The 14039-nt window shown below is 45.4% G+C and overlaps 1 protein-coding gene across 1 annotated transcript in view; it reads right to left on the reverse strand.

Annotated features, from left to right (window-relative positions):
- The window catches only part of GRB14 (growth factor receptor bound protein 14), a 43349-nt gene extending 33742 nt beyond the window's left edge, over positions 1-9607 (reverse strand). The window contains exon 1 of the mRNA XM_069982831.1: positions 9448-9607. Coding sequence (XP_069838932.1) covers positions 9448-9510 — 63 coding nt within the window. The 5' untranslated portion in view covers positions 9511-9607. The remainder of the gene's footprint in view (positions 1-9447) is intronic.
- Positions 9608-14039: the final 4432 nt, after the last annotated feature.

Here is a 14039-nt window from a genome sequence, read left to right on the forward strand (position 1 = left end):
AGGAATTGAACCAAAGGTAGTCAATAGGTGACTGTCAAGAGCCGGGTCACACGCTTGGCCACCTGACAGCACCGACGGTGTCCCTTATTAACCTGCCCGGCTGGTTGCTGGGGGCACGCCGACGGCATCTCTTATATACCTGCCTGGCTGGTTGCTGGGGGCACGCCGACGGTGTCCCTTATATACCTGCCGGGCTGGTTGCTGGGGGCACGCCGACGGCGTCCCTTATATACCTGACCGGCTGGTTGCTGGGGGCACGCTGATGGTGTCCCCAGCTACCATGCGCCCAGGTTGCTAGGGGTGCGGAAGCGTTCATTCATTCTGTCACAGCTGGGGCTACCTGCCCCCGGTTGAGCTGCACAGCTGCTCTGGGTTTTGATTAATTGGCGGGCGACAACGCCAGTTGATCTGCACTATGTGTCCTGGGGCTGGAGTCCCATTCATGTGTTCCTTGCCTGCAATAGAGCCTAATTCACTTGTGTATCTTGACCTACAGTAGCATTTCTTGCATTTTTATGACTTTTCTCTTGGATCTCATTTTGTACTGCACTACCCTCTTGTTGCTGGACCTCTGACTCTGTTATATTGCGTTGTGTTTGTCTTGTCTCTGTTCCACATTCACTTATATTATATTCCGGGTTGGTGGAGTGCACTGTTGGAATGCATGACACGTAATTTCCTGTTGCCTCAGCGTTCACATCCGGTTTGGTGTGCGGTCCGGCTTCGGTTCTCCTCGCTTGATATGTCAGTATATGTTTTTAATATAAACACACCACTGTACATATCACTTGTTTGGCTTGAGAAAGGCAGGATTGAACTTGCCAAAACGAGTTGCCTTTGGAATAAACATACTTGCAGATAAAACCTTCTAAGATCAATGACTTGGTTTATAACATCTACATGCGTCCAGGAGGGGGATCGCTTAAGCCTATCTCGCACATTGGTTAAATCGGCGAACGACTGTTCACACGGAATGATCTGCGAATTTTTTGAGAATGACGATTTGATAACATGTTGAAAGATCAAAATGAACGATTTCCTGTTAGTCGTTTGATTGTTCGCTGCGTTTACACGTACGATTATCGTTCGAATTCGATCGTTATCATGCAAATGCGCACGATAATCGTGTAAACGCACCTTAAAGGACAACTCCCGCGGGACCCCCCCAAAAAAAAAAAACACAGACACACACAGACACCATACTCACCATCCCTCCGGTGACGATCGCCACTCCATTCGCCCGCCGTCCGCCTCACCGTCACCGCCGTCCGCCGTCCAGCGATGTCTCTGATTTCCGGGTAGACTGGAGATTTCCGGGTAGACTGGCAGACTGGAGATGGAAAAGTCTGCCAGTGCGCTTGCGCACCGGCAGCCTTTTCATTGGCTGGAGCGCATCACATGGCTTCCAGCAACCTCAGCCAATCAGGGCTGACGAAGCTGGAAGCCATGTGATGCGCTCCAGCCAATGAAAAGGCTGCTGGTGCGCATGTGCACCAGCAGCCTTTTCCGTCCCATTCACTCTCTATGAAGACACCGAGGAGGAAGAAGACCCGGACCGCCCCCCGGCTCTGACGTCGTCGTCACCAGATGCCGCCCAGGAAAAGAGGACCGTGACGATCGTAATAGGTAATGTATATATTCTTTAACTTCCGGGCGGGGGGGTCGGGGGTCCGAAAGTGGGGGAAGGGGGCCAGACCGGGTATTTAACCACATTACAAAGTTATATAACTTTGTAATGTGTGTTAAATAAGCTAAAAAAAAATTTTGTGGGAGTTGTCCTTTAAGTCTGTCTATGGTATTGGGTCTCTGAGCGCTATTTTTCTATTGTTTTGCATACGTTCACTTATATAGGATAGGGACCATCGACCAGTTGTCCGCTGCCATTAGGTCTGTTAGGCAATTAGGCAGGGACAGTTGCGGGTGCCAGCGTCAGGGCTACACCTGTCTTTTGTTGTCCTGGTCCCATATCCTGACAGTGACTCTGTTTTTCCATTAAACCCAATGGGCCTGCTGCCAGTACACCAGGGTATACCTTTTTAACAGGTTGCCAATGTTTACTTCCAGCATACTGGAGAAACAAGATGTGAACAGATTCTAAGAATATGTTGGTAAAGTTTAAAAGAAATCCCTTTATGCAAATAAAACCTAATTACTATACAAGTGGAAACTTATGCAACTGTAACATCCGTGCCCACAGGCTTAGCGCCAGTATCTGTCTGTAAAGTAAGGCAGAGAATATGCTGTTGACCGTGACTTTGTACATATATTGTATTTTGTCTTGCACTGGTCTGCATTCTGCTCTGTTTCATTCTTTGCTGTGTTGGATTCCACCACACCCATCTGTTTCTCCTGATGACTTTGTTCTGACAGTTAAGCTAGTTGTGATTGACAGTTCCTCTTCACCACTTATATTCCTTCTTTGACCATCTGTGATCTGTGTGGTCTGGATGTCAGAGGACTCGTCCAATCATGCCCTGGACTGGGACTCTGACATAACATAAGAATACGTCTGGCCCTCTATTCAGTGCTTGCTATACGTCAATTTTGAATTTGACTTGTATTTATCTGGACTTTTTGGATTTTCTGGTCTCTTTCTTGTTCTTTTCTGACGTTCTTTTTCTTTGCTGATTTGGTAATGCATTTACTACTTGATTTTCTGACCCATTTCTGTATGAGCACTCTTCAGTTTTTGCCTTGTCTTGTGCACTTTGCCATAGGAAGGGACGATCGACCAGTTGTCACCGACCACCTAGCGTCAGATGGACAAGTACTGTAGGTAGGGCCAGTTGGGGGGGCCTAGAACTAGGGCTTACTGTCCCTACCTCCCTACCTATCCTCCCTGGTCATACGTTCCTAATTGCAACTTTCTACTAAACTCTTCAGATTATCCTGCTCTAAGCTAACAAATGGATATAAATATATCCAGGTTTGGGCTGTGTAGCTCACTAAGGATTGCCTAGATCAAGTTGGAATTACTTCTCAGCTGAGAACAAGATTAAGTTTGTACAGGGTTTGCTGCAGCTAAATGTAAGAATGTTCTCATTCACTGACATCAAACAGATTGAAAAAAAAGTTGGGAAATGGGATATGGCAATCCATTCATTGTCTACGGGACCACCAAAGATAGCCCGGTTTGCAAAGAGTCCTGTTCCTTACATACCTTCTGTGACAACTTACACTGTTAGCATAAGGTACCATGAAAACCATAGCATAGGCACAGGTCCTGAATGCTTTGTGGTGAGACCTCAAACAGTAAGCCAGAGATGCATATAGCATCACTGGCTTACTGTACCCATGAACTGCCATGACACCCAGCTTTTGAGAATGCAGACAACTTGGGTGATGGTCGGTGGCTACAATGATGGCATGGTTAGTCAAATGGACCCAACCCAGAGACTCTGTACCACCACCTGTGCTTTATGCAACAATAGCTTAGTTCGGAACCCAGGCAACAAGTCTTTAACAATAAAGCATAAGGCATCACCAGTCTATTCTGGGGGGTGGCACAGATTCTCTGGGTCAGGTAAAGAGCACCCAGGCCAAGGAATCTAATAATAGTAAGCCAGTGACGCATAAAGCATGACTGTCTTACTGTTATATAAGTGTATTCTGTTCTCCACTTACAAATGTTTCCTCACATTCTACATTGTTTGTATATGGTGCCACAGTATCTACTATGTACGTGACCTGCTATATGTACACATTGCTGGTCATGTACACAACTCTATGCAAAGTCAATAGTGTCAGCACTGACTAAAATGAATGGACAGTGAATGGAGGGTAGTGGGCATACTCGACCACCCACTCAACCATACAGACAGCTTGGGGATCCCACCCTAAAGATCGTAGGGCACTGCAGTGGCCAGACACCCCATGATTATACACTTACCCCCTATACTGTGGTTAGGGGATAGGTATGAATGATGTTCCAACTCCTTTAAATAGAAGACTCCCATTAAGAGATTGTTGGAGGCTATGATAATATGTCGCATATGCCCGCTAATCCAGGTCACACCGACCCTATAGACGCTTTTGTACGAGTATAATTAATTCTTCAAAGCTGACTTATAGTAAGATCCAATCCTCCATATGCGGACCATTTACTCTTCAGAAATTGTGTACAGTTGTCATTAACGTCTTCCATTCTCTGACCTTCACATTCTCATTTCTCAACCCCTGTCATTGCTATGGATTTCCTTGAGAACATCACAATGCAGCCCTTGTTTCGTCCTAGTTCCGGGTGACATGTATCAAGCAGGGAACGGTATAATTACTCATACTCCACACACACTATAAGCTTTTTATTGCTAAAGGTCTTTTTTTTTCTTTTTAACGTCTTCTTTTGTTTTGTTTAACTTTGATGATTAGATGTTTCTGGACAAAACTTCTGTGTTTCCATCATTGTTTGTCTTTCCTCAGTTTAGACGGTTAAGTAAAGTAAAGCATATTATTACATTATTTGAGGAAGATAGTACACCTAGATATCCAGCACTAAAATAGGAACACCCATGTATATAAACGGTGATATAAGAGATAATTGTTGTCTGTTACAGGTAACTAAAAGGAAAGTAAAACTGCCAGATAGGCTTCTATTATGTTACTATAGGGAACAATATGATCCTGTTCTGATCAAACAATGGCTATGTTCACACATAGTATTTTGGTCAGTCTTTTTTTCAACCAAAACCAGGAGTGGGTTGAAAACACAGAAACTGTGCACATCTTTCCATTATAATTTTGCCCTGTCAGTTCCACTCCTGGTTTTGGTTGAAAAAAGACTGACGGAAATACTATGTGTGAACATAGCCATTTACTGTGTTCTAGCCATATATATTACTAAGGGGTCTTTCTTGAAATGTTTGCTTTAGGGTGCCTTCACACCTACCGGATCCGCAGCGGATCTCACTTCTGCGGATTTGCAGCGAGATCAGCTGAGGATCCAGTATCATTCACCCCTAGGATAGCACATACTCGCAGCGGGATTGACATCCCGCTGTGACTATGTGCTTTAACCCCCTGGCGCCAACAGCCCCGCCGCTCGCATTAGCCCTGGCACCGGCATCCTCTATCCCCGCCCCCATCATCCCCGCCGCCTGCATTCTACATCCCAGCCCCCCATCAGCATCCTGCAGCCCGCCGCCGAGAGCATACATTAGCTGCTCCTCGGCACGGCTGCAGTGAGCCTCCCAGTCCCGCTCAGCCGATCAGTGTTGCTGTGCGCTGATTGGCTGAGCGGGACCAGAGCCGGGAGCCTCACTGAAGCCGTGCCACCGAGCAGGTAATGTATGCTCTCGGCGGCAGGCTGCAGGATGCGGGCGGTAGTGATGGAGGATGGTGGCGGCGGGGATGATGGGGGCCGGGATGGAGGATGCGGGCGGCGGTGCTGATGGGGGTCCGGGATGGAGGATGCGGGCAGCGGGGATGATGCGAGCGGTGGGGCTGTGGGCGCCAGGGGGTTAAAGCACTTACGCACAGCGGGATGTCAATCCTGCTGCGAGTATGTGCTAACATAGGCATCAATGGTACTGGATCCGCAGCTGAGAAGTGAGATCCGCTGCGGATCCGGTAGGTGTGAAGGCACCCTTAGAGTATTAGGGGTCGCTCACATTACAGAATTTTCACAGGATTTCAAGTGGAGTCCACAGCTGGGACTCTACTTGAAGATCTGCCTGTCCTATTCATTTGATAGGACGTCTCATGCACATTCTGCCATCTTCCCAGAGAATTGACACGTCCTATTGGATCAGTGGGACAGATGGAGGTTTAAGCAGAGTCCCCGCCATGGACTCTTGGACTTTCCATAGTGTGAACAGACCCTTATGCTCCAGCTTCACCGTACTCAATTTTTAAAGCAATACCCCTTGTATCAAGCCTGTATAGCTATAGAAGGTAACATTAGTCATAGTTGCTATCTCTGTCTACCTGTGCAGATTCCCTTAAGTCCTCATAAACCAAAGGGAATATTCACATCAACACCTTTTAGACCAGTAGGGATGTTGTTGACATTGACCTCTTTTCAACCCTAGACCAGCAGGGCTTTTGGTTTTTACCTCATTACCCCAGACCGGAGTTTTCGTTCTGCTGACATCTCTGGCCGAGACAGGAACTGTCTAGAGCAGGAAAGGTTTTCTATGAGGATTTGCTACTGCTCTGGACAGTTCCTGACATAGACAGAGATGGCAGCAGAGAGCACTGTGTCAGACTGAAAATAATACACCACTTCCTGCAGGACATACAACAGCTGCTAAGTACTGGAAGACTGGAGGTTGTTTTTTTATAGAAGTAATTCATAAATCTGTATAACTTTCTGACACCAATTTATTCTTATGGAAAAACTAAGAACTGTCTGAGAAATCCTGAAAGACAGTCTTCCCCATCCATACAGAATTATTAATATCTCTACTCGTCTACAAACTCATACAAGAGAAGCTGTCAATCACTGTATGGTGGTGGAGGGGAAGGTGGTCGGGTTACAGATTTTCTCTATGTGCAGGTGGGGGAAGGAACTTTTAAATGTCTTTGTCAAACCAAAAATAAATATTTTAAATAAATAATATAAATAAAATCTATTTACCTATATATCCCCGAGCTTGCTATCTCCCCTCTACTATAAGTTAACTTTAAATACTGCATCATGGGAAACTACTTTTTTACTCAGATAAATGACTCCTTACTTCCTGGGATCCGTAAAATGTAAGAGTTGCTTTACTTTATGGTGCGTTTACACAGGCAGATTTATCTGACAGATTTTGGAAGCCAAAGCCAGGAATGCATTTGAAAAGAGGAGACATCTCAGTCTTTCCTTTATGACCTGTTCCCTGTTTATAGTCTGTTCCTGGCTTTGGTCTCAACAATCTGTCAGATAAATCTGTCTGTGTAAACGCACCATTAGCTATAGCAGTTTGGGGCTTACTAGAATTTATAATAGATGATAAACCTCTTGGGGTTTCATCTGTGATTTACAACACTCCAGGATTGGAGAAATCGCTATTCCTGGCCTATTAACCCCTGTGATGCCACAGTCATTAGTTAGTGCAGCACCCATTGCCACCCCTGATCCTAAACAATACTCTTCATCATGGTTTAAAGAAACACTATATCCTTTACTATAAAGTAGATACAGGACCAAGGGCTCTTGTCTATTGCTGCCCGGTAGGTACAGTACTGTATGGTGTCAGGTAAAGTGCCAGCCCGTTGGCACGCCGGCAAGCCGGCACCCTATGATTCCCTGATTTTTTGCCATCAGCATCTATATCTGTACATGGTATTTTATAGTATTATATTCCATGTATAGGCCTACATACTACATACATTATGCCCCATGCTCTATATTTTATCTTCTGTGCACATTGTCCTGTGTAATATAATCTTCCCACTGATATGTTTGGTATACTGTATATACTGCTCTATATGTATATACCACAGGTGTGAAACCTGCAGCCCTCCAGCTGTTGCACAACTGCAATTCCCATTTATCTACAATTCCCATTTATCTACTATGTATTTGCACAGACACAATGACTACTTTCATATATCTCATATATAACATCTCCTATGAACAATCTTTTTCAGTATGAGAAGCGAGGTACCACTGTACTTTGTACTAGATCACCGTTCTATGTACTTTGTTAACAAAAGAAGACTCAGCGGGGAGATTTATCAAACATGGTGTAAAGTGAAACTTGCTCTGTTGCCCCTAGCAACCAATCAGATTCCACCTTTCATTTTCCAAAGAGTCTGTGAGGAATGAAAGGTGGAATCTGATTGGTTTCTAGGGGCAACTAAGACAATTCTACTTTACACCAGTTTGATAAATCTCCCCGGTTCCCACACAGCAAAATAGTGTATAGTATATAGTATAGTAACAACTGAACCACTAAACCAGGGATGGGAAACCTCCGGCCCGCCAGCTGTTGCAAAACTACAACTCCCATCATGCCCGGACAGCCAAAGCTTTAGCTTCAGCTGTCCGGGCATGATGGGAATTGTAGTTTTGCAACAGCTAAAGGGCTGAAGGTTCCCCATCCCTGCACTAAACAATAATAAAGCAGCTTTCTGGGATTACGATATTGACGGCTTATCCTTCGAATAGGCCATAAATATAAGAGCTACCGAGACCAAATTTGTGGCAGCATATCCTTTTAATTGTATGCAGCTGTGCCTGACCAGACCAGCAGCTGTGCACACCATTAAACTGAATAGCACTAAGCTGCAATACCAGGCAACACCACTACCACATGTATGGCGCTATGTCTGACAAACAATAAAGTGGACACAGCACTCGTCGCAGCCGTATTACAGTCATCAGAAGATAACTTATCACTATAACCATAGATGTGACCACAGAATAGTGAATTGTGATCTGTACTCATCAATCAAATGGTTACAATATAGAATAATTAATTTTTTCTAAATTCTTATTAAATCCAATTTTTTTGTGCAATTTCCAAACCATTATTGCATCATGCTGAGCAAGTTTTACTACCACTTTTCACAGGTGGAACTAGTATAGGAGTTGTTAATGATATTCGCCAGTGAGGTATTATAAGGTAATGATGAACCAGCTCGGAATCATTCATATTGTTACAGATCAGTAATGGATATATCCAGATCACATGGATCAGACGTGTTATAAATCTGAACCAGAAAGCCCGGGCACCCTTCAGTCCTGAGAACGGATCACTTCTGCTCCAACTGGATATGTAGGAGAGATCCTCTTTCTATCAATGCCCCAAAACTATAGGATGGGGAAGCATGTGGAGATGTCCTTAAAGGGAAAAACCCTTTAATAAATGAGGTATTCCTATTACAACATGCTATCTCCTGTGCACTTTTCAGGGGGGTCCCAGAACGGACAATAAACAGAGAACAGGTCATAAAGGAAATACTGAGATTTCTCCTCTTTTCAAATCTATTCCTGACTTTGGCTTCAAAAATCTGTCAGATAAATCTTTCTGTGTAAGGGCACTCTTAATTCCAGAATGTTCTAATGTTTCTAAAATCCAGACCCCTATTTAAGCCACACAGCAGCAGATCAATGTGAACTATCACATGACCAGAAATGAAATACTGAGAGATGATAATGCTTTGTAGCAGAGCTGAGTTTGTTATTTTAGCCTGTCACACTGCTGTAGCCCTGAATTAAAGCGGTAGGCTCATTTGTATAAAATATGTCAAATAACAAACTCAGCTCTACTACGTCTACACAGTAACCCTCATTGAATTTAGCTGTATTCCACAACACCTACTTTGATATCATAATGAGTTGTTCAAAATGACAAAGTCAGCTCTGCTACGCCGGAATCATAGAAACAATATACAATAACAATACAAAGAAATAACTACAGTAAAAAGAAGAAAAAAAGGGACTTTCTGTTTTTTTTCTGTAAAATCATTGACAGGACTTGTTATAGAGTTAAACCAAGACAAATAAGTCAGCCGTCCTACCCTTTTCTGGAGCACCAGGGGGGTGATTGCCGGCAGTGTTACTCTCCTTGCATACAGACTCATGTTTGCGCTTCATAAAGTAGTTTACACTGGGAGTAATAGTCCAGGATGTGCAGTCACGTCAGATAGGGCACCAACACTGCACCACTCAACTACTCAGATCCTAAGTCTACTCCAAGCCAATTACTAGTAAGTGTGGGAGAGCTCCACATCCCGGCCAATCACAGCCGGCTCAGCGCTCCTCTTTTGTCCTTGGAAGCACATTCTGATACTTTTGTTTATAATTCTTAAGAAAAGCAGATGACATTCACCGCTGTAATATCAAAGCCTCATTGTCACCGGCAGACAGGCAAGTAGTGTCAATGGTAGGCTATTAACCCTTGATGTGTATGAGGTGGAAAAATGTCACACATTGTCATACATTAAAGGGATTTTACTGCACAGTGAAACGGTTAACAATGATATAAGAACAAAAAAAAAGTCCAGCACGGATAGCTAAGCTTCTAATTAGAACATCACTTTTATTGCATCATATAATAAATTCATCTCATCCATAGGGCATAAGCACAGAAACTGAAAAACTAACGTGTTTCGCCTATGGAGCCCTAGTCATAGATGACAATCAAAAGAGTAATACCTAAAGGGGTACTCCAGCACTTAAAAAAACTTTTGTATAGTGCTCCATTTATATAAAAAAGTATGAACATCTTATTCTCACCTTACCACCCTGGCGTCCTCCTGCCATGTTACTGGGTCCTCCACTGACCACTGCCATCGCCACTTTCAGGGGGAACTCGTTTCTGCAGTGACAGGCCGCTCAGCCAATTACTGATTGAGATGGGACAGCACAGTGGCCAGTGATTGGCTGAGCGGGTGTCACTGCCGAAACAAGTTCATGCCTGAAGTGGTGGTGGCAGCAGTCAGCGGGAAAACCCAATATATTGCATGAGGACACCAGGGAGGCATGGTGAAGTAAGAATAAGATGTCAGTTATGTTTTATATAAGGGCAGCGTTATGTCAAAAGTTTTTAAGCACCGGAGTACTCTTTTAACCAAACCCTTGCTGCAGCGGTGCTGATTCTTCAATGATATCCCTCAGTTCTCAGCAACAGTGGCAGTGCCACTGCGACCTGGCCCGTCCTTGCCACCGCACTGCGCAACCTCCCCCCGTTAATCACTCTTTGTTTCGTCCTATCCCCGGCAGCGCCGCACATCAGTGAACTCCCTATGCGCCAAGGGCCCTAACTTCCGGCACAGGAAGTGCACCTCAGAAGAGTCCATAGGGAGTTCACTAATGCGCGGCACTGCCGGGGATAGGACGGGACCAGGAGGTGAGAGGCTTGACGGGGGATCGTGTTGTTAGGTGAGTTGTGTTTTTTTTTTATCTGCTTTGCATAGAGGGAAGAGGGGGCCATCTATAGGAGGGGCATCTTTAAGGGGGGGAGAGGGGGCCATCTATAAGGGGGGGAGAGGGTGCCATCTATAAGGGGGGGAAGAGAGGGCCATCTATAAGGGGGGAGGGGGCCATCTATAAGGAGGGGGGCGAGGGGGCCATCTATAAGAAATGGGGGAAGAGAGGGCCATCTATAAGGGGGTGAGGGGAGAGGAGAAGGGGCCATCTATAAGGGGTGAGGGAAGAGGGGGCCATCTATAAGGGGGGGGGAGAGGGGGCCATCTATAAGGGGGGACAACATGCAGTGGGGGGCCATCTATACGGGGGAAGAAGGGGACATCTATAAGGAAGGGTTGGAAAGGGGGCCATCTATAAGGGGGAAGAGGAGGCCATCTATAAAGGTATAAGGGAGAGTTGGAAAGGGGGTCATCTATAAGGGGGGAGCAACATGCAGTGGGGGCCATCTATAAGGGGGGGAGAAGGGGCCATCTACAAGGGAGGGTTGGAGAGGGGGCAACATAGGGGAAGAGGGGGGCATCTATAAGGGGAGAGGGGTCCGTCTATAAAGGGGGGCAACATAGGGGGAGAGGGGGCCATCTATATGGAGGCAACATAGGGGGGCATCTATAAGGGGGGCACCATAGGGAGCCATCTATAAGGGGATAACATGGGGGGATCTATAAGAGGACAACATGGGGGGCCTTTTATGGAGGGGCATGTATAAGGGGACAATGTAGGTGCCCATATATAAGGGGACAACACAGGGGGGCATCTATAAGGGGAACAACACAGGGAGGCCATGTATAAGGGGAACAACACAGGGGGAGCCATCTATAAGGGGGACAACATAAGGGGGCCATCTATAGGGGGGCATGTATAAGGGAGACAACATAGGGGGGCCATCTATAAGGGGGACTGCACGGGGGGGCGTATATAATAGGGCATGCATGGAGGGGAGCATCTACTATAGTGGACTACACAGTGGGCCATCTATAAGGAGGGGCTACAGAGAAGAGGGCCATATGCTATAGGGGATGCGCAGAGGGTGTCATCTACTATAGGGGGACTACACAGAGGGGGGGCATATACTATAAAGGGGTCACATAGAGTCATCCTACCCACTAAACAAGGGTGTAAAGGGGACAATACAGATACAGTATGCAGTTTGTAGAGAGATGAGAATGGTGAGAAGTGAGGAGTCTAATATGTTTCTCTGGCAGATTCTGTGGATTCGTGGCTTGGGGAAGTTCTCATAATGGCCCAGGGCAGAAGGAAAATAAAATAAAAAGGAAAGAACTCCGATCAGAGAAGACGCCCCCTGTGAGTCATTAAATATATCTGCACTGTAATGTATATGGTGTACAGAACCTGTGTACAGTTGCGTCCACCTCTATATGACAGAATGAGGTGATAGTGATCTGTGTACAGTGGATTATTCAGTAGCCGCGGTGGTGTTAGTCAGTATGTGGTTATATTAGTCAGTATATGGTGGTGTTAGTCATTATGTGGTGGTATGAGTCAGTATGTGTTATGGTGTTAATCAGTATGTAGTGGTAATATTTGTTACTTTTATCTGGTACTGTGTTTTATTGGTCTTAGTATACTGGATTTGGTCAGTAACAACATGGTGGTGATGGTAGTGGTTGTGGTGTGGTGGTTATATATATATATATATCAGCAGCAGCATTACTTGATCGTGAAAAGAGGGGGGGGGGGGCAAATTGACTGCTCGCACAAGGACCCAGGAGACATTAGCTACGCCCCTGCTCAGCAATATTGTGTCGTCTCAACAATCTCTTGATGTTGTAGTGACCTCAGTGGCGTCATTGTCACAACTTCAATAACTTTGTCCGTGGGCACTCCATGTCATAAATGGGATCTAGTAGGGGACAGGACTAGCAGGGGATTGGTAGGCTGTCTTTTACCCCTATGGTTATTTTATACCGTTGTCAAAAGATTTCATGCGACCGGAAAACTTTTTTAATGGGCACTGTCACTTTGGCTGTCCAGTTATGATGGGAATTGTAGCTTTGCAACACTTACAAGTGTCAAGGAAGTGTGGCCTAGAGTCCGCCAAGCCCAATACCCGTAACTCCTCTTAGGGCCAAATCCTCGCCCTCATGTATATTGATTGGCAGGGCCCAACATGCTGCACATGTGCTGCTGTATCCAATTATTTTGCAGGCAGCCATTGCAGTAACAGCCTCCCTTGTGAACCACCAGAGAAACAGGAACGCCATTTTGGTGGCACACACATGGTGAGGCTAACAAGGGAGGCTGCCGCTGCAATCAGATACAATGGATGGGCTCTGCAGTGTAAGCCGGGCCCTCCTATCGATATACAGTACAAGAGGGCAGGGACTCGGCGCATAGAGGAGTTGCAAGACAAGGGTATAAGAGACCCTAGGCCATGCTTCCTTTACACTTTTACAATTGTATGGTCCATAATATGATGATTGGGTGGGGTTTGGGACTCAGTTCCATTGAAGTTAATAGAGGTTATTTGCTAACCACACCTGAACTGGAGACAAGAGAGGGGGAAAAGTAGCCATTTTTTTCTAGCGCTGAATAACCCCTTTAATTTAGCCTTATGTTAGCTGTAAGTCAGTGGACTTTTATGAAATGTTTGGTGTTTTTTTCAGCAAAATCTAGCATTTCTCCCCCATAAAGTTCAATGAAATGTCTTCTGTTAACCTCTTAATCACCAAAGACAAAAAAAAATCCAGTCACAAAGTCAAAAACACCAAAACAAAATGCCAAAATAATCTTCAGTTTTTCTTTTTTTTTTGGAGGCCAGAAAAACGGAACAAAAAAGCTGTGTGAGAGGTCACCCTCAGGGCCCATTTATACGGGTTGATGTTAGGTAGGAAACACATTTGCAGAGGCCCAATAAGGCCGGATTAATCGTGTGGCCGGGCCGTAAACGTTCATGTGGTCATTTAAATGCATGTAATAACTATTTATATGGCCACACAAGAGATGAGTCTGGAGCAGCGATTTCCTATGGGCATTGGACTCATCTCTTCTCATATTGAGTTAAAAAAGACAGGTGGGTGGTGATTTCTCCACGGCAGGATCGGACGCGGGAGTGGGAGTGGCAGGAAGGGGTAAATATCAGGGGCTTTAATGAGAGGTCGGGTGGGTTCTGCCCCCGGGTGCTGGGATGACAGGTTCCCTTTAAAACCCTAACTAGAATTGA

The sequence above is a fragment of the Dendropsophus ebraccatus genome, chromosome 9 (assembly GCF_027789765.1).
Source record: "Dendropsophus ebraccatus isolate aDenEbr1 chromosome 9, aDenEbr1.pat, whole genome shotgun sequence".
Classification (NCBI taxonomy): Eukaryota; Metazoa; Chordata; class Amphibia; order Anura; family Hylidae; genus Dendropsophus; species Dendropsophus ebraccatus.